This window comes from Protopterus annectens, chromosome 9.part0 (genome assembly GCF_019279795.1).
Source record: "Protopterus annectens isolate FY-2018-M chromosome 9.part0, PAN1.0, whole genome shotgun sequence".
In the NCBI taxonomy this organism is placed as follows: domain Eukaryota; kingdom Metazoa; phylum Chordata; order Ceratodontiformes; family Protopteridae; genus Protopterus; species Protopterus annectens.
Genome location: NC_056743.1, coordinates 1,912,014,325 through 1,912,038,793, shown reverse-complemented (window position 1 = coordinate 1,912,038,793; position 24,469 = coordinate 1,912,014,325). Strand labels below are relative to the sequence as shown.

At 41.0% G+C, this 24,469-nt stretch overlaps 1 protein-coding gene across 1 annotated transcript in view; it reads right to left on the bottom strand.

Moving 5' to 3' along the window:
- Positions 1–24,469, bottom strand: part of GPR108 (G protein-coupled receptor 108) — a 1,998,409-nt gene that overhangs the window by 1,873,846 nt on the left and 100,094 nt on the right. The window contains exon 3 of the mRNA XM_044082382.1: positions 12,415–12,465. Within this exon, the coding sequence (XP_043938317.1) occupies positions 12,415–12,465 (51 nt within the window). The remainder of the gene's footprint in view (positions 1–12,414; positions 12,466–24,469) is intronic.

Below are 24,469 nucleotides of genomic sequence, written 5' to 3'. Positions count from 1 at the left end.
AGGCCAGGAAATCCATTGAAAAGCTCTCCTCTGTTAAGGAGGGAGATCACAGCCTTGGATTAACAGTTTCCAGAGAGAACATCGGTCCAGAAAAAGATGGGTTGGAGAACTAATCCTAATCAGCTCCAAAGTCAGAAATGGATCCGAAGACAGACTCGCACGTAGCAGGGCCCAACAGACCTGTCAGATCAGGAGAGCACTTCTTTTGACTCTTTGCCCCGAGGCTCGTCTGCACTTCTCACTCCTTGTCCTTCTCTTTATTTTCAGACTTCTCCTCCTTGCTCTTCTTTATTTTCAAACTTCTCCTCCTTGCCATTCTCTATTTTCAGACTTCTCACTCCTTGCCCTTCTCTATTTTCAGACTTCTCCTCCTTGCCCTTCTCTATTTTCAGACTTCTCCTCCTTGCCCTTCTCTATTTTCAGACTTCTCCTCCTTGCCCTTCTCCATTTTCAGACTTCTCCTCCTTGCCCTTCTCCATTTTCAGACTTCTCCTCCTTGCCCTTCTCCATTTTCAGACTTCTCCTCCTTGCCCTTCTCTATTTTAAGACTTCTCCTCCTTGCCCTTTTCCGAAGACTTCTTGCCGGGGGGGGGGAAGAGTGAGAGGGTTACCTTCCCCCTCTGAGGCAGGGAGAAGCCCCTTCAAGGTGAGTTTCAATCCCCAATCAGATAGAGCTCTGGTGCCAAAGCTGGAGCAAGCAGAGCAGCCCTCTTCAAGGTGTGTAGCTCCCAAACATCTCTGACTGACTTACACACGCGCACCACACCACACTGCATCTTGGGGAGGGATCTTAAGGACACATTCTTTTTGAATCTGGATGCCTTGTTGGTCACCCTGCAAGATAGTCACCAAACACCACCAATAAACACGGTGTAAAAGCCAGCTAAAAACACAAGTAGAGAACCAAACAAATGCCAGACAAAACTGCAAAGAAAATCCTAACAACTGCAAAAAAAACTGCAGTCTTCACAGGAAAGCAGTAGAGAAAGAGAGGTAAACAGTTTATGTTTTTGGAGGGGGAAGGAGAGAAAAATAACTTCATAAAAGGTAGAAAAAAGAAAAGGCAAGGATATCCAGGAAGAACATGCCCAACACATTCTCAGAAATACCACACTTATCCAAAAACAATGAACCTTGGTCTGTAGCGTTTGAGTGGCAAATGAGATCTTAGGTGTTTCTGTGATGGAGGGAATTATGGGTAAAGGGAGAAGCCTGAGCCTTGGATTTAAAAGTCTAAGAATGGCTGACATCACATCTGAAGACCCAACAGTTGAGGATGGATGAAGAGCACATCAGATCTCCAGTAAACCAAAACACAGATAAAGATAGCCTGGTCTCAGCATTATTCCACGATCTATATAAAGCCTCTGACACAGTGTCCCATCGAGTGTTACTACTCAAGTTCTCTCGTATAGGAACACACAATCTTTCCTTAGCATGGTTCGACACTTTCCTCTTCAGCAGACAAGCTGCGAGGTGTCAAAAAATAAATCTTTCTTTCTCCCATAAAACAGGTGTCCCTCAAAGCTAAAAATTAATTCTCTTACACTTTCATCTACTCATAAATGACCTGCACCTAGCTACCAACCAAGTCACAGTCATCCAACATGCAGACGACTCCACATACACATAAACACAACAGAAATATGGACAAACTACAATACTTCACACAGGAGTCTATTCTGGCCTTGTGTCCTGGTTGCGCAGTTCTGAACTCCTAAATCTGTACAAAACCAAATAGATCCTATTTACTCCTAGGTAACTATCTCAACTCAAAAGCTTTTTTTCATTCACTTCTTCCAATCTCACTAAGACTGGATGAGTCACCCAAACAAAAATCCTAGCAGCAATAAAAAAAAAGTACAGTTGTGTACACTTACATAAATATAGATGTTAGAGTGTATTCACTGTTGCAGTCATCACACTTCGGTTATCTGCCTGCAGGTTGCCCTCAGTTGGCCCGAATACCAGTCTTAGTATTTCTGCATCGGATGCTGTCGCTTCTTCCATGACGTCAAGTTGTCAGGGGGAATAAAACAGGCAGCCAACGCCATTACATCAGTTTTTCTTGCCCCAAATGTCAGGAGCCCCCAGATACGGGGAGCTGGTATATGGTGGGGAACACCACCAGTAAAAAGTAAATACCAATGCCATTAAGGAATGGCCATAGAGAGGAGAGGCAGAAAGACGGAGAAAGACAGGGGGCTGCAGGGAGGGAAACCAGTGTTTCGCTGTTGCAGTCATCACACTTGGGTTGATTCCCAAAGCTGAGGAAGGATGGAGGCAGTCGAGAAGTGTTAGGGCTGTCTAGTGGGCTTTGCAAGACTGCTGTAGCAAATCCAGCCCTGGATTTAGAAAAGACAGGTAAGCGGTAAAGCTTGTTGAAGGTGTGTACAGAACTCCAGGTTGCAGCTTCCAGAATGTCCCTGGTAGGGACTCCCCTGAGAAATGCTTGTAGAGGTGGAAGTAGCCCTAGTGGAATGTGGTCTGATCCCCTGTGGGGTAGGTTTTCCATGGTGCTTGTAGCAAAAATGGATGCAGTGTGCTATCCATTTGGAAATGGTTTGCTTTGAAATGGCCTTGCCCTCTGCCCCTGTAGCAAAGCTGACTAGCAGCTGGTCAGACTTTCTGAAAGGCTTAGTCTTGTCAAGGTAGAACCGAGGTGTCTGTGCATGTCCAAGGAGTGCAGGATCCTTTCCCCTTTATTCTGAGGATTAGGGAAGAAGGTTGGCAAGTGGATGGACTGGTTTAGAGCCACAATGGACATCACCTTAGGCATAAAGGACAGGTTAGTCCTGAGTGAAACACTGTCAGCATGAAAAATAATGAAGGGTTCCACAGCCATGAGAGCCTGTAATTCAGACACTGTTCTTGCTGAAGTTATAGCTAAAAGTAAGGCCATTTTCCAAGAAAGGAATTTTAACTCTGCTGAGGCAGCAGGTTCAAAAGGGGAAAGCACGAGCTTTTTCAGTACAAAGTTAAGGTCCCAGGCGGGGGGGGGTGCTCTCCTAGGGGGCCTTAAGTTGTTAGCCCCTCTCATGATGAGAGGATGAGAAAATAGAGATGGCTCAGTATTATAATGAGCTGAGATGGCAGAGTCATGAATCTTAATGGAGGAGAAGGATAGGCCTCTGTGGAGTAGCTCTGCTAGGTAATCCAGGATTAGAGGTAAGGAGGGCACTGCTGTGTCCTTCCCTCGAGAGTGATTCCAAGAACAATATCTTTTCCACTTTTCAGCATAGGATTTCCTAGTACCAAGCCTTCTAGCTTCAAGAATGACGTCCAGCACCTGTTTGCAGAGGGTTGCTGGTGGGGTATGCAAGAGATAAGCCAGGCTGCAAGGTTTAGGGTTTGCAATTGCTGATGCAAAATCGTTCCCTCCTGCTGAGACAGCAGGGTAGGAGTCTAGTGAAGGTGCCAGGGTGGCACTGTTGTCAGGCTGTGTAAGAGTGAGTACCAGTGCTGGCATGGCCAGTCTGGGGCAATAAGAATTGCCCTTGGCCTGTCCTGTTTCATCTTGAGAAGTACTCGAGAGAAGGGGCAGAGGGGAGGGGGGAGGCATAAATTGAGAGGTCTTCCCATTGAAAGGATAGGGCATCCACCTTCCAGGCCCTTCTGTGAGGGTTCCTGGTGCAGTATTTGCTCAACTGGTGGTTCTCGGGGGGGGGGGGCAAAGAGGTCCACCTCCAGTGTCCCCCACCTCTGGATCAGAAGTTTGAAGGTGTTGGGCTCCAATTTCCACTTGTATGGGTCTAGGAGATTTCTGCTTAAGTCGTCTACCAGTGAATTTTGTTTGCCTGGCAGGAACTGAGCTTGTAGATGCACTTGGTTGCTCAAGGCTGTGTTCCACAGGGCCATGGCTTACCTGCAGAGTGAATAAGAATGGGTTCCCCCCTATTTGTTTATGTACCACATAACTGTGGTGGTGTCTGTTTTTATAAGCAGTTGTCCTAGAAGGATTAGGTATTTGAAGGCTGTCAGGGCATTCTGTACAGCTAAAATCTCTTTTTGATTGATGTGCAGGAGAATCTGGCCTGGGCTCCAGTGGCTCTAAATGGATTTGCCTGCCATGTGAGCCCCCCATGCATAGTCTGATGCATCTGTTGTCAGGGTTTGGGTGGCGAGGGGTTGAGTGAAATGCAGTCCCTTGTTGTGGTTGCATGCTTCTGCCCACCAAAGGAACTCTGTCCTTAGACAAGGTATGACAGAAATGACTGTTTCCAGGTCCTGAGAATGTTGGCACAAAGACTCAAGTATCATTGAAGTTTCCTCATAAGCAGTCTTGCATATGGAATTAGCAGAATACAGAAGGCCATGAACACTAGGGCTTGAAGTATTTTTCTTGCAGAAAGCTAGGTTCTGGTGGTCATTTGTTTGAAGTAGTTTGTCAGATAGACCTGTTTTCCTGAAGTGAGAAATGCCATCTGGGAAGTTGTGTCCAAGCTTGCTCCCAGGAATACAATCTTTTGACTGGGTACCAGTTGTGATTTATTTTCATTGATGGTGTACCCCAATGAAGTGGGAAGGCTTTTTACAAATGCCAGGTGCTGAAGTAGCAATTCCTGACTTTCTACCTGAATCAGGCAGTCGTCCAAGTATGGGAAAATTTGGATATTTTTCAGCCTGCGGTATGCAATGGCTGGAGCCAGGCACTTTGCGAATACTCTGGGCACAGTAGATAAACCAAAGGGAAGTGCAGATAACGGATAGTGCATAGAGCCTGCCCTGAAGCATAGAAATTTCCTGCATGACTCCCTTATGGGGATGTGCAGATAAGATTCTTTTAAGTCTAGAGTGACTAACCAGCCATCCTTGGCTAGCATAGGGAGAAGCTGTTGTAGGGTCAGCATCTTGAACTTTGGGACCACCAGAAAGGTGTTGAGAATTGAAAAATCCAGGAATGGGCACCAGGAGCCCTCTTCGCACCATGAAAAGTCTGGAGTAGAAAGCCTGACCCCTTTGTTCTACTGGAACACGTTGAATAGCTCTGATATTGAGCAGGGGAAGTACTTGCTTTTGAGCCTCAGCCCACTGGTTTGGAGGAAGGTCTGGAAACCCTCTTGGAGTTGGCAGTGAATGGAAGTAGAATTTGTACCCCGGGATACAATGTTTAGGACCCATCGCTCCTGAGTAATGGATATCCAGTTTTTTGCATGAAGGGTGTTTCCTCCTAGGGGCACAAATAATTGGGCAGGGCTAGGAAGGATAACAGAAAAGTCATTGTGAACTTTTTCTATAAGGGGCGGCTTACCATTCCCTGTTTTTGGGGTGGGGGCACTCCATTGTTTAGATCTCTGCATACCCTGAGACTGTAGTCTGGATGGCCTGTTCCCCTGGGTCTGGTCTGGGAAGGTCTGGGAAGGCCTGGAAAGGGCTTGAATGGACCAGTTTTTAGAAGGCCAATGCCTACTGAATCTAGGTGGTTGCACTTTGTAAGAATTTTTTTGACAGTTTGCATAGATTTAGCTTTTTCTTCCATCTTTTTAGGAACAACTTCTGCTTTGGTGCCAAACAAACAGTCCTTATTTAAAGGAGTGTCTAGTAATTTGGATTTCACATGATCTGGCAAGGTTTGTTCCTTCAGCCAAGTATGCCTTCTCAGTACAGACCCAGTGACTGCAGCCCTGCAAGCTGCTTCTAGGGCATCAAAACTACACTGCAAAGTATGCTTACTAACTTGGTTTGCAGAATGCATTAGCTCTTGTAAATCTTTATTTTCTGCACAATCTGGAAATACCATTTTTTGTTTAATTAGTTCCATAATATGTTGCGGGTACTTCAACTTGTGAAACTGGCAATTCAATGCCCTGATGGCAAGAGTTGCAGAGGTATATACCTTCTTACCCAATCTGTCTAAAGCTCTGGAATCGCTGTATAAAGGGGTAGGATATTTGGCTGTAGTAGCCATAATACTATTAGGTCCCTGGGAAATGGTCTCTGGATCCGCAGTAGAATGCTTGAAGAGAAATTTGTGGGAATCAGGTACTCCGTATTACCGGTCAGGTTTCCAAGGGGCCGGGGTTATTTATCTGGAGTAAGACTGGATTCCATAAAAACATCATCTACAACATCCAGGACAGGGGGTATAGCTAGAGGCCTGTGCTGAGGCAACTCTAAAAATTCTCAGAGTCTCTTTTTGGACTTTGGGTAGTCTTGGCATTCCCAGTGGAAATGCCCTCTTAAAGTATGCAAGGTTATACTAAAAGAAAAATCCTGTGGAGTGGAGGCAGAAGGAATGGATTTCTCTGCATCAGAATCCTCATAGGCTGATAAGGGCATGTCCTGATAATCAGAAGGGTCAGAGTCATCGGACTCCTGGTCTGTAGAATCAGAAGGAAACTCAATTCTTTGTCTCTTAGCAGAGGAAGGCTGGCTTCCCCCAACTAGGGTAATAAGGTCTTCAGTCATTCTAAAACCATTTAAACAAACAAGCCACCGGGAAAGGAATAAATCCAGATACAGAGCAAAAAACAAGTCCAGTGTAAGAAAAACAGTATCTGGAACGCACGACTTACGTAGGTTTAAGGATAGAATAAGGGAGCATACCTATTCTATTAGAATTAAGTACAAGAATAACGCATTGGCCAAGCACATCATGTCAGAAGGGGACCATCATACATTTAAGTTTCGAGTTATAGATATGGTATATGAGTCAACATGAATACTTAGGATGCAATCTTACAAGGGGAAAGGCTTGAATGGTCAGGTTCCATTGAAAACTGTCCTTAAAGCAAGGAGATTGTTTAGATGAAGTTTTTTTTATATACTTTGACATTATTAACTGGTGTGTGTGTGTGTGTGTGTGTATATATAGATTATATATATATATATATATATATATATATATATATATATATATATATATATATATATAGAGAGAGAGAGAAAGAGAGAGCGCTTTTGTACATATTTTAATATATATTTTTGTGTGTGTTTATGTAAGTTTATTTTATTATAGTTAGAAGTTGCATAATATATAACATAGTATTGTGCTTTTATTTGTTTGAGAGGTGTGACATGACACATGTATTTGATTGGTCAGATAGCAGTATATAGGAAGTGGTCTTGTCTCTTTTTAACATGTGATGAAGCAGTGTTGGAGTATAACTGTGAAAGTGCTTATTCCGTTTGAATAAATACACTCATTTTTATTGGTCTACGTTACAGTTCATATTTTTTAGTTTGTGGTGTAAGTCGTGTGTTCCAGATACAGTTTTTTCTTGCATTCTAAGCATTTGTTTTTGAGGCATGGGAGCTTGAGCATGCGCTTTGGTCATAGGTTTTGTGGGTGTAGTGCATACTCTGGGCTTAAAACTCTGTTGTTTTGGCTAAAAATGAAGTTGTTGGTTTAATTCGAACATCGGTAGAACGGAATACACCCTCAGAAGCCGGAGTCTGCACAGCGGCTCCAGACCCATCCAAGGTAGAGACATCCACAGGTTCCATAGTCAAAGAAGCATCTCGCAGCATATCAGACTCCAAATGGGTCTCAGCAGAGGACTGTGAATCTGTAGAAGCCGGCTTCAGGGGCTGCAAAGGTGCCTCACTGAGTACCGGTGGATTGGCGACTAGATTAACGGAAGCGTCGTCGGCAATGTTTTGACCTATGCGGTCTGTCTCTGTCTTTATCTTTACATTTTTTCGGAAGATCGGTAGTCAGATGGCTTATCGAAGCCATTTCGGAATACAGAGAATGAGGGGGAAAGAATTTAGTGACACAGATAGCCCAAAGATGAATGGTTTGGGTGTTAAACAAGGCACAAAACCGACAGCGAGGGACATCGTGGTCTCGGCCTAAACAGGTGATGCAGTAAGAATGAAAATCTCTGTAAGGTATATGCTTTCCACAGGCAAGACAATTGTTAACTTTTTCTTACATCGGTTAGAGCAAGAAAAAAGGATCCCAATGCGGTACTTAGCTTTAGAAGACTTCAGGATTATAAGCTTTAGAAGACTTCAGGATTATAAGCTTTAGAAGACTTCAGGATTATAAACTTTAGAAGACTTCAGGATTATAAACTTTAGAAGACTTCAGGATTATAACTCAAAAACGAAAATTTCAGGTAGCAGCCAACCGGCACTTGCGAAATGCTTCTGCTTCAGGCTCCTCCTTGGCAAGAAAGACTGATGTAATAGCGTTGGTTGCCTGTTTTATACCCCGATGACCTGATGTCATGGAAGAAGCGACAGCATCCAATGCAGAAATACTAAGACTTGGTATTCGGACCGACTGAGGGCTACCTGCAGGCAGATAACCCAAGTGTGATGACTGCAACAGTGAAACACGAAGAACATCCTGAAATTCCATCATATAAAATAAAACAAAATTCTGAACCCTTTATACAGAAAAACCTTACCTAAAAGGCACTGCAAGAATAACTATATCATCATCTTTTCGCATCCCAAATCTCCTGTAGTCAGTCCCTGTACTGATTAACCTACAAGTCACTCAATTTCATCAACTGGAACAGCACTGTAACAAAACCACTAAATTCACTACTAATCCCTATTATAGATTTCATGACTGCTTACTTCTTAAGGAACTTCATTGGTTAGAATTAGGCACTACTTAACTTGCTCACAAATAGTCACTTCCCATAAATTCATACAAGAACCCAACAAATGTCCTAGTCTGAACAATATTCTTAAACAGTACACCCCAGGGTAGCTTGTTACATTCTGCCGATTGTTAACAAATCAAACAAACACCACCACTGGACACTCCTTGTGCTCCACTTACCCTGCAAAAATATCTAATCCCATACCCCTTCATCCTACCTTGCAAAAAATATGGAATCCCGTACCCCTTCATCCCACCTTGCAAAAATACAGAATCCTGTACCCCTTCATCCCACCTTGCAAAAAATATGGAATCCTGTACCCCTTCATTCCACCTTGTAAAAATACAGAATCCTGTACCCCTTCATCCCACCAAAACAAAAAATATGGAATCCCGTACCCCTTCATCCCACCTTGCAAAAACACAGAATCCTGCACCCCTTCATCCCACCTTGCAAAAATACAGAATCCTATACCCCTTCATCCCACCATGCAAAAAATATGGAATCCTGCACCCCTTCATCCTGCCTTGCAAAAATATGAAATACCATACCCCTTCATCCCACCTCACAAAAAATATGGAATCCTGTACCCCTTCATCCTGCCTTGCAAAAATATGGGATCCTGTACCCCTTCATCCCACCTCACAAAAATATGGAATCCTGTACCCCTTCATCCTGCCTTGCAAAAATATGGGATCCTGTACCCCTTCATCCCACCTCACAAAAATATGGAATCCTGTACCCCTTCATCCTGCCTTGCAAAAATATGAAATACCATACCCCTTCATCCCACCTCACAAAAAATATGGAATCCTGTACCCCTTCATCCTGCCTTGCAAAAATATGGGATCCTGTACCCCTTCATCCCACCTCACAAAAATATGGAATCCCACACCACTACATCCTACCTTGCAAGCACATGGAACCCCGTACCTCTACATCCCATCTCACAAAAATATGGAATCGCATACTCCTTCATCCCTCCTCACAAAAATATGAAATCCCGTACCCCTTCATACTTCCTCACAAAAATATGGAATCCCTCACTTCTATATATCAGAATAACAGAAAATAAGACATCCTTCAAGCTTCAGCTAAAAGAGACCATGCCCATGTACCTTCCCCTGGCTAATAAAACTGTAGCCCGCACACCATCTCCTTTCTGGCACTCTACAAATGCTAAGACTACCACTATTTAACGTCATACTCACATCCCCGCTCTCCCTTCTCTAAGCAACTGCCTCTAAAACTGAATTTTATTTTCTGTTTCTTTCTATCCTTGTCGCATCTTGTTTATCTTTCACACTTTCCCCTTCTAGATAAATGTGGTCCTATCCATTTATCCTCCTGTGAAGTAACATTCATTCTGTATACCACATCTCTGTAGTAATGTCCGTTTGGTATCTCAAGCACTAATTAACAGCATCTTCTCTGAATACTGCTATATTATACACTACATAATAATTAAATTAAAATTGTACTATATGTACATGTGCACATTAGTACAACTGATATATACATTTTGACTTTTTGTACTGAAGGTTTTATCCCTGGACCTCTGTTAAAAAAAGGATAGTTTTCTGCCTAGCTGGACTGTCATAGTAAACAAATGCAATAAAAAATAAATTATATTCTTTCAAAAAACAGAAGCTAATAAATATTATCTTACATAGCCCCTAAAATTAAAATAAGTTGAATAAATGGAATATGTAGGGTCTGATGCTGGATATGTGCACCTTGCAATGTACAGCTAGGAAACGCACTATGACTCATAGTAAAACTTGCTCCCTCCCACTCCAGTGCAATATATTAATATATTGCACATACTTAACAGAAGACCAAACGTGCTCCCTCCCACTCCAGTGCAATATATTAATATATTACACATACTTAACAGAAGACCAAACGTGCTCCCTCCCACTCCAGTGCAATATATTAATATATTACACATACTTCACAGAAGACCAAACGTGCTCCCTCCCACTCCAGTGCAATACATTAATATATTACACATACTTAACAGAAGACCAAACGTGCTCCCTCCCACTCCAGTGCAATACATTAATATATTACACATACTTAACAGAAGACCAAACGTGCTCCCTCCCACTCAAGTGCAATATATTAATATATTACACATACTTAACAGAAGACCAAACGTGCTCCCTCCCACTCCAGTGCAATATATTAATATATTACACATACTTAACAGAAGACCAAACGTGCTCCCTCCCACTCCAGTGCAATACATTAATATATTGCACATACTTAACAAAAGACCAACAGAGAATCCATATATTTTTGCTCTCTTTACCTCCCACTGCCTGCCAACCATCAGACCCTTTTTCATTCTATTGCCCATTTATTTCCCCTTAGCAAGGAAAAAGAAGGCCAAGAGGGTGCATCATGTAGGCAGCCATCAGGGGCTGTCTGGCTTCTTCTGTATGCACCCTGTCTACCACACACACCTAGCAAAAACAGGGTACAGGATAAGCAATGGGCTGCATCAAAGGGCACCCCTTAATTTCTACAAGGGGTGTTTTCTCTCAGGCCGTCTTGGCCTTCCCCATGAAGCATTAATGGTGGTTTCTCCAATCTTGACAAGGGAACTACAAGCTCCTAAATGCTTTATCCCATGCAGGTGTTCCACTAAATTATGTATGGTATGACCGCAGTTATTCTCACTAGGGCTGATATCTTACTATCAACCATGGGATGGGCAAGGCCAATCTAATATCAAATTAGATAGGTTAATTCCTGCACCAAAAGGGAAACTGGCTAGGCTTAAAATGGTCTGCAAGGGCAGGGGGCCTAGTACTTACCTATGAACCTATAAACTGCACCACCCAGTGTGCCCCAAAGTGCACACATCCCTCTGCATTCCCACAAGGAAGTTAAGTAACCTCTGCACCTTCACTTCTCCCCCCTCTATGTGGATCCTTAAGTGCCTGTGCTGATGATCACACCCCGCTCATCTGGGCCACAGTCAGGGCTGCATCCCTTGGCCTTATGTCACCAAGTTGCACATTCCAGCTTTACCTTTGTCTTAGCGGCATATCCGAGATGCAGCATCCATGATAAACATGATAAAAACTGGTTTCCCAATGAGTTTAGACTGCTTGATGTGCAAACTGACCAACTTCAGCTCAACAAAGGTGAACTGCCCCATCACGGTTTTCCACATGAAACCATTAATGGACTGATTTTAAGGGCATGCAGTTAAGTATTGATTCCCTTCTTTTGATTGATTTTTCCCATTCTTGGGACAATACAGACGATATACACAAGTTTTGAGGGATAGGAGGCTTAACTGTTTGTTTTTCACTGGGACAAGATTACATGAAGTTATTCTCATAGGTTGGTACTAGGCTATCGGCCGTAGGGCCTATACAAGCCTAGCCATAACAGTTCCCTGGATATTTCTTCCCACAATATTTATCTTCAATATTCATCTGGCTATAACTCAGTCATAGTAGAAATGATAAAAGTGAGTATCTGTCAAACTGCATGCATGCTTTTTATCCACACTCCTGCAACAACATTAAAAGTTTATTTATAGTCTTGATGCATCAATACTTGATCTGCCTCACTGGAGTATCACTAAAATTCTCATGAATAATAAAACAAATACACTTTTTGCACACCAACACACTCTATTATCACAGGGCATAATAGTGCTGCCTCACTAGAGTGACAGACAGCAGTGGGTGCAATAACATCACAGCAGGCCTACCCTTCTCCACAAGCAGTTACACAGAGCAAGCAGTGAACATATCAAAGCATCAATGAACAAAAAATGTTACTGGCTGCTCAGCTCCCGAGAGATGAAAGATATAATTTGCTAGTGACTTACCGAGTAAAACAGTCCTCCATCGATCACTGATTTAGACAGGATAAAGCCAATCTGTTAAAACAAAATTTTACAATGTTCAATGGTACATGTGTAAACAAAGAATATACATATAAACGAAGTACACGACTGTGTATGTGCAAAGAATATACATATAAACGAAGTACACGACTGTGCATGTGCAAACAAAGAATATACATATAAACAAAGTACACGACGGTGTATGTGCAAACAAAGAATATATGTATAAACGAAGTACACGACTAATATACATATAAATGAAGTACACGACAGTGTATGTGCAAACAAAGAATATACATATAAACAAAGTACACGACTATGTATGTGCAAGCAAAGAATATACATATAAACGAAGTACACGACTGTGTATGTGCAAAGAATATACATATAAACGAAGTACACGACTGTGTATGTGCAAACAAAGAATATACATATAAATGAAGTACATGACGGTGTATGTGCAAGCAAAGAATATACATATAAATGAAGTACACGACGGTGTATGTGCAAACAAAGAATATACATATAAACAAAGTACACGACTGTGTATGTGCAAACAAAGAATATACATATAAACGAAGTACACGACTGTGTATGTGCAAACAAAGAATATACATATAAACAAAGTACACGACTGTGTATGTGCAAACAAAGAATATACATATAAACAAAGTACACGACTGTGTATGTGCAAAGAATATACATATAAACGAAGTACACGACTGTGCATGTGCAAACAAAGAATATACATATAAACAAAGTACACGACGGTGTATGTGCAAACGACTAATATACATATAAATGAAGTACACGACAGTGTATGTGCAAACAAAGAATATACATATAAATGAAGTACATGACGGTGTATGTGCAAGCAAAGAATATACATATAAATGAAGTACACGACAGTGTATGTGCAAACAAAGAATATACATATAAATGAAGTACATGACGGTGTATGTGCAAGCAAAGAATATACATATAAATGAAGTACATGACGGTGTATGTGCAAACAAAGAATATACATATAAACAAAGTACACGACTGTGTATGTGCAAACAAAGAATATACATATAAACAAAGTACACGACTGTGTATGTGCAAAGAATATACATATAAACAAAGTACACGACTGTGTATGTGCAAACAAAGAATATACATATAAACGAAGTACACGACTGTGTATGTGCAAACAAAGAATATACATATAAACAAAGTACACGACTGTGTATGTGCAAACAAAGAATATACATATAAACGAAGTACACGACTGTGTATGTGCAAACAAAGAAAATACATATAAACGAAGTACACGACTGTGCATGTGCAAACAAAGAATATACATATAAACAAAGTACACGACTGTGTATGTGCAAACAAAGAATATACATATAAACGAAGTACACGACTGTGTATGTGCAAACAAAGAATATATGTATAAACGAAGTACACGACTAATATACATATAAATGAAGTACACGACAGTGTATGTGCAAACAAAGAAGCACAAGGAGTTAAATGGCCTCTAAATAAGCAAAGAAACAAAATTAAAATTTCTGCTGAATAGCAAATGTAATTATGTTTTTATCTCTTCAAGAATGAGGTGTATAAGTGGAAAAAGCATTACATTGGATCGGTTAAACATTAAATCAGTAAAAACTTAACACCAAAGGTAGCATTAAGAAGAAAGAGGCAACAGAGCGAGGTCATCCTTAAAATGATTAAAACTCTTCAGAATAAAAATTCTTAAAAAAAAATGTCATTAAATATTAATGTATCATGTGACTCACCATTTCATCCAGTAATAATAAAACATTAAATTTACAGTTCATTTTATTTTTATTTACCTTTTTATTGACCAGGTTAGTCCTAACTAAGCTAGAAGCATCTTTTCAGGGGAGACCCAAAGAGGTATTTATACTACTAAGGAAATTTTAGCCAGGGGATCAGGGAACTTCTCCCACTCTTACTCATCGTACAGTTGGCTTAGAGGATGAAGGAGCTGTTAATGAGACGTCGTCTGTGCTACAGCGGTGCAAGGTGCTGTTAATGAGACGTCGTCTGTGGTACAGCGGTGCAAGGTGCTGTTAATGAGACGTCATCTGTGGTACAGCGGTGCAAGGTGCTGTTAATGAGACGTCGTCTGTGGTACAGCGGTGCAAGGTGCTGTTAATGAGACATCGTCTGTGGTACAGCGGTGCAAGGTGCTGTTAACGAGACGTCGTCTGTGGTACAGCGGTGCAAGGTGCTGTTAATGAGACATTTTCTGTGGTACAGCGGTGCAAGGTGCTGTTAATGAGACATTTTCTGTGGTACAGCGGTGCAAGGTGCTGTTAATGAGACGTTTTCTGTGGTACAGCGGTGCACAGTGCTGTTAATGAGATGTTGTCTGTGGTACAGCGGTGCAAGGTGCTGTTAATGAGCAGTTGTCTGTGGTACAGTGGTGCAAGGTGCTGTTAATGAGCAGTTTTCTGTGGTACAGCGGTGCAAGGTGCTGTTAATGAGCAGTTTTCTGTGGTACAACAGTGCAAGGTGCTGTTAATGAGCAGTTTTCTGTGGTACAGTGGTGCAAGATGCTGTTAATGAGCAGTTGTCTGTGTTACAGCGGTGCAAGGTGCTGTTAATGAGCAGTTGTCTGTGGTACAGCGGTGCAAGGTGTTGTTAATGAGCAGTTTTCTGTGGTACAGTGGTGCAAGGTGCTGTTAATGAGCAGTTGTCTGTGGTACAGCGGTACAAGGTGTTGTTAATGAGCAGTTTTCTGTGCTACAGCGGTGCAAGATGTTGTTAATGAGCAGTTTTCTGTGGTACAACGTGCTGTTAATGAGCAGTTTTCTGTGGTATAACGATGCAAGGTGCTGTTAATGAACAGTTTTCTGTGGTACAACGGTGCAAGGTACTGTTAATGAGCAGTTTTCTGTGGTACAACGGTACAAGGTGCTGTTAATGAGCAGTTTTCTGTGGTACAATGGTGCAAGGTGCTGTTAATGAGAAGTTTTCTGTGGTACAGCGGTGCAAGGTGCTGTTAATGAGACGTTTTCTGTGGTACAGTGGTGCAAGGTGCTGTTAATGAGAAGTTTTCTGTGGTACAGTGGTGCAAGTTGCTGTTAATTAGAAGTTTTCTGTGGTACAGCAGTGCAAGGTGCGAGTCCCTCAGCCTCCATTGCCTGTGCGACTTACCCAGACACTGCTCATGGCGCAAGTCTGAAAAAAGGTAACATGGAGATCTGTGCTCTACCCCAGAGAACAGATATAAACAAATAGGTACCAAGGAATCTTTTACATCCACCTCAGCTACCACCAACTCAGGCAGACTGGGCCCCAGTTTAATGTCTCATCTAAATGACGGTGCACTCAGGAGTGCAGCACTTCCCTTTATGCTGCACTATAGTGTCAGCAGTCCAGCTACCTGGCGTGGGAACAGAACTCACAGCCTTCTGCACCAAAGGTACTGTGCTACATGTTGTACCACTGATGAGTCGTCACCATTTACAGTACAATTTCATTAAAAGAAGCCAGTCGAGTTGATGACATTGCTTGTCCTATGGCTGGTAATAATATTTTCAACTGTATAAAAAGAGAGACGTTAACTTGTGAACAGTTGCAACTTTGGAAAAACTTTTTGTTTCCCATTCCAAGGCAACAAGCAGACTTGTCTCAGACATTAGCAGATTTATTTATATATATTTATTTTTATTTACTACATTTGTTAACCGGGTAGTGTTTGACTGGGCTGGGAGCCCATTTTCAGTGGAGGCCCTGGGAGAAAAGCTCCAAGACAGTAACAGTAAATATACTCAAAATTAAAATACAATTGTACATGCAGAGTAAAATTCTGGCTGTAACAGTAAACATATTAGTAGATAAAATAGAAAAGTACTTGCAGAGCATCAACATAAGTGTAAAATGATGGCACTGTGAAAGTTTAACTGGAACAGCAATGCAGATAAGAATGGACATAATATATGAACAGGAGAGCTTTTAGTTTGCAGGTGGGATGCTGGATGCAGTAGGAAATTAGGGCTAAAGGAGTAGATTGGCCTGGAGTCTGGCAGCAGCAGAGACATTGACTAGCTAGGTAGTATTTTAGAAGTTGTCTGAATTTATGATAGTGTGGATTTTTTGCGATGGGCTGAGGAAGGCTATTCCAGAGTTTGGTAACTTTGAAAGAGTAGAGGGAGGCACCATGACGTGAGAGAGCATTACCTTTAACATTAGTTGGTCAGAGGATCTGAGGGACCAGAGATGAAAACTAGACTGGACTAGGTTAGAGAGAGCAGGGCAGTTGTTAGGTTGATGGATTATTTTGTGGGCCATGGTGAGATGATTAAGAGATAGAAGGTTAGGGAGTTCTAACCAGTTTAGCTGAGAGACAGAAGTGCAGTGGTGAGCCCTGTATGGGAGACAGAAGCGCAGTGGTGAGCCCTGTATGGGAGACAGAAGCGCAGTGGTGAGCCCTTTGTGGAGGATTACTGGCAGTGCAGTGGTGAGCCCTGTATGGATGAAGAGTGGCAAATTTAGCAATTTTGTTGTAACAGGATTCTAGGTTATTGAGGTCTGACTTATGCAGGTTTGTAAATATATGAGAGCCTTAGAGGACAGTAGAAAGCAGATGTGACCTAGCAGTGGCCAACCTGGCTCTTTAAGTTAGGAAAGGTTTAGCCCTGTAATGGGTGCCACGTTTACTATAAACTTTTTTAATTGACAGGGTAATATGATTATCAAATTTTAGATCTTCATCTATTGTGATGCCTAGTAGTTTGGCCTGGTTTGAAGGTCTATCTTCGTGCCGTTTGAGGAGACGATAGAGAGAGGGTGTTGGTGTGTTCTGGATTTCTTGTTTCTGAAGACTATTATCTTAGTTTTCTCTGGGTTTAGTATGAATTGATGATTAAATAGAAAATAGGTACCAACCCACGATGAAACAATAAAGCCACAGATCAAAATGCGGGAGAGGCACTTTAATGAGCACAACAGGCACTGCAAACTCGCACAAATAAAACAACAAGCACATAAACGTATCCACAGTTTGCGTTTTTGTTTCCAACACTTCTTCAGATACAAAAATGACAATAGTTACCCTAAGCCTAAGGCTAGCTTTATGTTCTGGGAAAACAGGGTTAATGAAGCAAGTGTAGTCCTTAATAATAATGATAATGTCAGTATTGGGGAACAGGTTTATGATCTGGATGATTTCAATGAATACCCTCCTTTATGTAGATCTGAAAGAATTCGGAATAGAGAACAACAACAATATCAGCAGTATCAGAATTTGGGGGGGGGTATTAACGATGAATTTTACCACCCTCCCTGACTTGGCAAATCAAGATATCATACATGATGAGAATAACTGTTTTAGGTTTACTAGGGACAATTTTAGTATCTATAATTTCAGTGATGTCACTTTAGAAAAAGAACATTTTAGTTTATTGTCGACGGGTACAAAGTTTATTCCTACTAAAAAGGGTGACCTAACCAGGACTTTATTGGACATTAAATTGTTCACAAGAAAAATTAATTTTCACGTCTTTTTTAAACAAGACAGAACATCAAATCCAGTAGTTTTTGACAAGAAAGAGCGTTTTCAACCCTCCTTTGCTCCCACAGATCAGGAATTCTGAAAGTGTAGTAGAGAACCAAATTAGACAAAATTTTAATAAAATTAAGTATAAACAAAATTTAGACATGGATGAAATTAGAATATCAGCTGAACTTAGAAAAGACAAAAATTTAAGAGGGATGATGCTTGATAAAGGAGGGGGCATTATCTTAATGGATAATTTGACCTAGGAGGCCAAGATGAATGAAATTTTGAAGGATACAGACAAGTATTCATGTGCATCCAAGAATGAGATAAATATTTCCTACAGAAGGATAGACATGGTTTTAGAAGATTCATTAATCGATGGTTTGATAGATCAAAAAAGTCTAATTAAAGGTAGAGAAACCCAAAATCCCTACTATCTTTGGTATCCCAAAGATACATAAGAATGGCACTGACCCTCCACTGAGACCGATTGTATCTGCTGAAGGGTCTAAGACTTTACCCTTGGCTAAATTAGTTGATACTAAACTTAAAGCACTATGGATAAAGAGAGGTAATATTCTAAGGGATTCTTGGGATTTAAGAAGTATTAAACAAGAAGAGATCAAGGACGAAGTAACTTTTGTCACTACTGACGTTATCAATTTGTTTTCGAGTATACCCCATAATCAAGGTTTAGATTTATTGGAGGAGATTATTTATGAAGACAATAGTTTAACAAATGATTAATGCACTTTAATTTTACAGTTAATGGATTTGGTTTTAAAGTATCATTTTATTTTTTTTAATGGTGAATATTTCCATCAAACAAAGGGAGTGGTGATGGACGCAATATGCGCACCCACCTATGCAAATTTAGTACTAGCCAGATGCGAAGAGAAATTTGTTTTAAATTCAATATATAGACACTCCTGGATATTATATAAGCGTTTCTTGGATGATTTGTATCCTCTGGTTATCATCAGAGGATGAGTTATCCAATTTTATCAACAATAGTACTACTTTTTTGAAATTCAGGCTAGTCAAGAAAAACTGGAATATTTAGATGATGAAATATATAAAAATAATAATTTTTATAATTCTAAAGTGTTTAAAAAAAGCACATACTGCAATTCATTCCTACATTTTAATAGTGGTCAGGTCTAGTAGGATGACTTCTGACGATGATGACGTTAGAAAGAAAATGGAATTATTAAGAACTACGTTCAAGGCAACAGACTATCCTGATTATTTACTCAAAGTTGAAGAAGATGTTATGGAAGGTAAGAGAGTAAGATTCATTCCTATTTTAGGCAAGAATATTGAAGAAGCTGTTGTTGGAAATGTAGAAAAAGAAGCGAAATTTGAGAGAGCTTTGGTCAATGAATACAATGCTAGCACTAATTTGGTTAGAATTATTCTGGACAGTGAATGGAACAGGTTTTTGGCCTTCACTGATCTTGATACGCTACCCAAAGAGAGACTTAAAAGTTGTAGACAAAAATGCCAGCTCTATAAAATATTCAAGAAGAGAATCATGGAATGGAAATTTGGGGTAGTAATAAAAAACGGGAACATATAAATGTAGTCACTGTGCACAATGCGAGTGGATTATTAATAAAGATGAAGTCACGTTACTATGTAGGAATACAACTTTATTAAGTAAAGAATTTTCAAATTGTGATTCTAACAGGCTCATATATCTAGCTTTGTGTCAAGTGTGTTAAGCATTTTATATTGGGAAGACGGAAAGGAAGCTTAAGAGAAGGATATATGAGCATATGTATGACATTCAAAATAGGAAGGAGAACAATGCCCTGTATAAACAAACAAGAATGTACAGAAGCCCGTTATTTGTTTTTTGTACTGGAAAAAATAAAAAGATGGACATGGTGGTATGTGGGAAGAAAAAAATCGAGTATAGGGAGCTCTGGTGGCAGTTGACGTTACAAGCCAACACATGGCCAGGATTAAATGAACATATCTCAATTGCTCCCCTACTCAAATTAAGGTCTGCCAAAATATAAATTCACAATTCTAGAAATTTTAAGAATCATTATTTATTTATTTAAAATATCACCGTTTTTGTATTATATGTGTAAGGGAATTTATTCTTTGCTAGATACAGTCTTTTTATGTAGTTATTATACATTTTATTATAAAATACACAAGTAAATGTTTTTTATTTTATTTGTTGTAATTTTCTCAATGACCAGTAGATGAAAGTCTATGCATTTTTATCTATTAACCTTGCTTTTAAGGTTTTTATAATTACAAGCTGGTTTTTAATTATTTATAGTACAAGTTTTATGAAGAATTATACATCTGCTCAACATATTTAAGTATTCATCTATTTATTGATTCATTTAGTTGTTGAAAGTATTTATGCTTTTACATGTTTATATCTGTAAGTCAACCCTTGTATGGGTTTTAATAGTATGAATATTCATGTACCTCATTACAAAAATGATTGGTTTGTTTGTTAATGATGTCATTGTTTCACTCTCTGGTGCTGTCTGTAAACACTTGAAGAGGTGCTGGGGACCACAGATGGTTCAGAAAATTTTTAGTTTTTATAAGAGCTACATCTCTTTTTGTTTCTGGGTTCTAGTTTTTTTGTTCCAAGGACCCATGCACTTTTACCCTACACACACACACACACACACACACACACACACACACACACACACACACACACAAATTCCCCTAACAAAGGCTGATGTGTCAGTTGTGACAGACTGTTGAAATGGAAAATGGGAGGCTCAGATTCTGAGAAATTTGTTGATACCACCACAAAATCACCCTTTTCCCAAACCTCAACAATGGAACCTGAACATCAGGGAATATTGATGTGGGACCACAGAGGTTTCCGGTACCACTGGATTCTTCTTGTGTGTAGTCCTGCAAGGAGAATCCAGAGTATCATAAATTCCATGAGACCCAGAACCCTGAAGAATTCCCTTACTAAGACGCAAGTCTGAGTGGAAAACCTTTGGAAAATATCTAAATACAGATCTATTGTTTTTTTTTTTTGCCTGTGGAAGAAAAGCTCTTTTGCCTGAGGTGTCCAGGAGACATTCCAAGAAAACAATACTATGAGGAGGAGTCAGATAAGACTTCCGTTTTATATCCTGGAATCCCAGCTCGTGTAGGAGATCCCTTGCCCAACAGAGATATTCCTGAAACTTTGAAAAAGACTCCGCAAAAATAAGTAAGATTTCCAAATATGGAAAATGTGAATAGCTCGCAGTCTGCAGTGGAGCTAGACACCGTGAACACCACTGGAGCAGAAGATAGACCAATAGTAATGCAGAGAACTGGTAATGTGATCCAGACACAGAAAGCCATAAGAAACATCTGAAATTGGTGGTCCTCTGCCATAAACAAACTCTACAAAAGAAGAAAGAAACTGTTGCAAAAAAAGAGTAAAATCCCATGACCTGAGGAACTCCCTGGTCAACCTCAGTAAGAAGCTGAGATCCCTCATAAAATCCTCCAAAGCTAGTTACGAAAACAAAATTGCCACTGACTCTAAAGACAACCACAAAGCATTCTATAGCTATGTCAAGAATCTCAATGGGACTCAGATCTGCTCTGAGTTACAGCATAATAGCACTAAATATACAGAACCAACTGATATTGCCAACATCCTAGCAGATAGGTTCAGTGCTAACTTTACCCCCCTCTCACCTCCTAGAGGGCCCATCTCTATACCAGATGAACGCAAAGTTCCTATAATCATGGCTGCACAGGTAAATTAACACACTCTCCAAAGCCAAGAACACAGCATCCATGGGACCTGACAATATCCCACGCTGCGTTCTACACGAACTACAGAATGAACTGGCACCCTACCTAAGCACCATGTTCAATCATAGCCTCACCTCAGGCTTTGTACCCACTGAATGGCACACCGCGACTGTTATCCCACTCCACAAAGGGGGAGCCACGATGGACCCCAGGAATTACCGCTGCATTAGCCTGACGAGCCTGGTCTGTAAGGCCATGGAACGTATCATCATGGAACTCATAAACAAAGACATTGGTAATCTCCAAACTCTGGACCCTACTCAGTTTGGATTTGTAAAAGGCAGATCATGTCTCCTAAACCTGATTGACTTCTTTGAAGCAGTCACCAAACCCATAGATGAGGGTAAAATGGTTCACACAGCTTATCTAGATCTCGCCAAGGCTTTCAACACCATCCCCCACTCTGGAATTATAGATAAGCTCACTAAACTAGGTATAAATCCCTATGTCACAAGATGGGTTGCCAACTGGCTCACGGACAGAACCCACACTGTGAAAGTAGCGGATTCCAAATCCGACATCAGACCAGTGACAAGTGGAGTACCACAGGGTTCAGTCCTGGGTCCTCTCCTGTTTGGTATCTACTTCTCTGAAGTGCAGGCCAACACAGAAGGTATTTAGCTAACAAAGTTTGCAGATGACTGCAAACTAGGAGCCATAAATCGAAACTCCTAACGATGTGGACAAACTACAAAAGGGCCTCACTGAGACAGATACCTGGTGTCAAAGCCATGGCCTGAAGCTCAATGCCAAAAAGTGTATTGTCATCCCCTTTGGTAAAAACTCTGTACCCATGAATGCCAAAAATGTGATGAGACCTTGGGACACAGGTGGACAGTAGTCTCTCCTTTGATAATCAAATCGCCACAGTGGTCAGGAAATCCTTCTACGTGGCTCATCTCATCACAAAAGGATTCTCATCCAGAAAAAAAGAGGTCATTGTTCCCCTCTACTCATCACTCATTAGACCCATTATAGAGTAAAACGCCCCTTTTGGTATGTACCTCACAAGACATCTACAACAACTGGAAAGACCACATAAATACCTCACAAAGACGATTACTGGCCTCAAACAGATGCCCTATGCAGACCGTCTCAAAAAGCTACAGCTTTACTCCATCGCATATCGCCTACTCAGGGGCGATCTCTGCCTAACATACAAAGCTATGTCAAACCCAGAGCTGTTGGACATGCTCCACTTAAAGAAATCCCAATCCCTCCGAGCTACACGCTCTAGGGACCTTAACCTTGTCACCACAATACACAGAACATGCTGGAGGGATAGATTCCTGTCCCAGAGACTTCCCATACTCTGGAACAGACTACCTATCTATGTCAAACAGAGCTCCTCATTAGCACTCTTCAAGAAAAATCTTGATGATTGGATGGGAAATGGGAAATTCACCCCGGGGATCACTTCTGTGGCTCTGCTCGACAGGGGCACAGGAAAACAATTTTCTTGGGTGGCGAAAGCCAGGGTACATTTTTTGGCTAGGCTTGTATGGGCCCTAGGGCCGATAGCCTAGTACCTACCTATGAACCTATGAAATTTGGATCTACAGGAATGTGGTAAGCTTCCATCTAAAGTCACTAGAAAACAGAAATGGGGAGTAAAAGAGAAACAAGTTGTAGATATACACACACACACACACACACACACACACACACACACACCACAGCCCCCCCACACACACACACAAACACACACACACACACACCACCACCCCCCACCACCCCCCCACACACACACTTTAAATGTAGGAACTATCACAAACCGATTCAGAAATGAAAGATCAAGAAATGGTCTCCAAGAAGGTTTCTTAGGTACAAACATCATCCTGGAACAAAACCCTTACCCTAACTAAGGGACAGCTTCCATCACCCATCCCCACCACCACCACCACATATTCGATATTCAGCATATGCTGAATGACAAAAGGGGAACATAGTCTGGTCTGGTGGGTGGGGTGAAATCACCCCAAACTGAGGGAGAGACTCCCACACTGCCATCTGTAATCTTGCTAGATTATTCTCAAAACACATTTGTCTGAAAATATGTTGTCAAAGAGAGAGATAAACAGAGGTTCATACTTTCTGGAAGGCAGGATGAAGGGACTGCCAGGTTGCGAGGAGGAAATGGGAATCCTTCCTACAGTCGTTCAGATTTATCACACTGCCCTTTGTTCCGGGGGGGGGGGGGTCCTGCTTTCTTTCTGGAACCTCCCTGCCATTGCCATTTAAACAGTAGCTTTCCAGCACTGTTGACTTTCATTTTTACATAAAGCTGATGAGGAAGCATTAAATCCCTTGACAAATACAGAGAAGGCAGGCCCCTTCAGCTTTCCTCACACACTTTTTAATGACCTCAGAATCATAACCACATTTCAGACTGTGGGAAGTCACTTGAGACACAGAAGCAACCAAATTACATGAAGCAGAATTCTCCTCGCCAAAAGAAACACATGCCAAAATATTCCTCACATTCTCACAAAAAGCAAGCATAAACATCAACACACGAGATTGACATCCGAAAATTTTAAAAACACGTGGTGCAGAAGAATTCACCTTTTCCCATACTTAAAAGCCTTCCCATACTTCTCAGAAGGAAAGGGATTAGTATTTACCATGGATTCACTAAAGTAATAGCTGCTGGGTCAGATCTGGGAGGAACGTATAAAAACTTAAAAGACTAAGGCACTTTAGAAA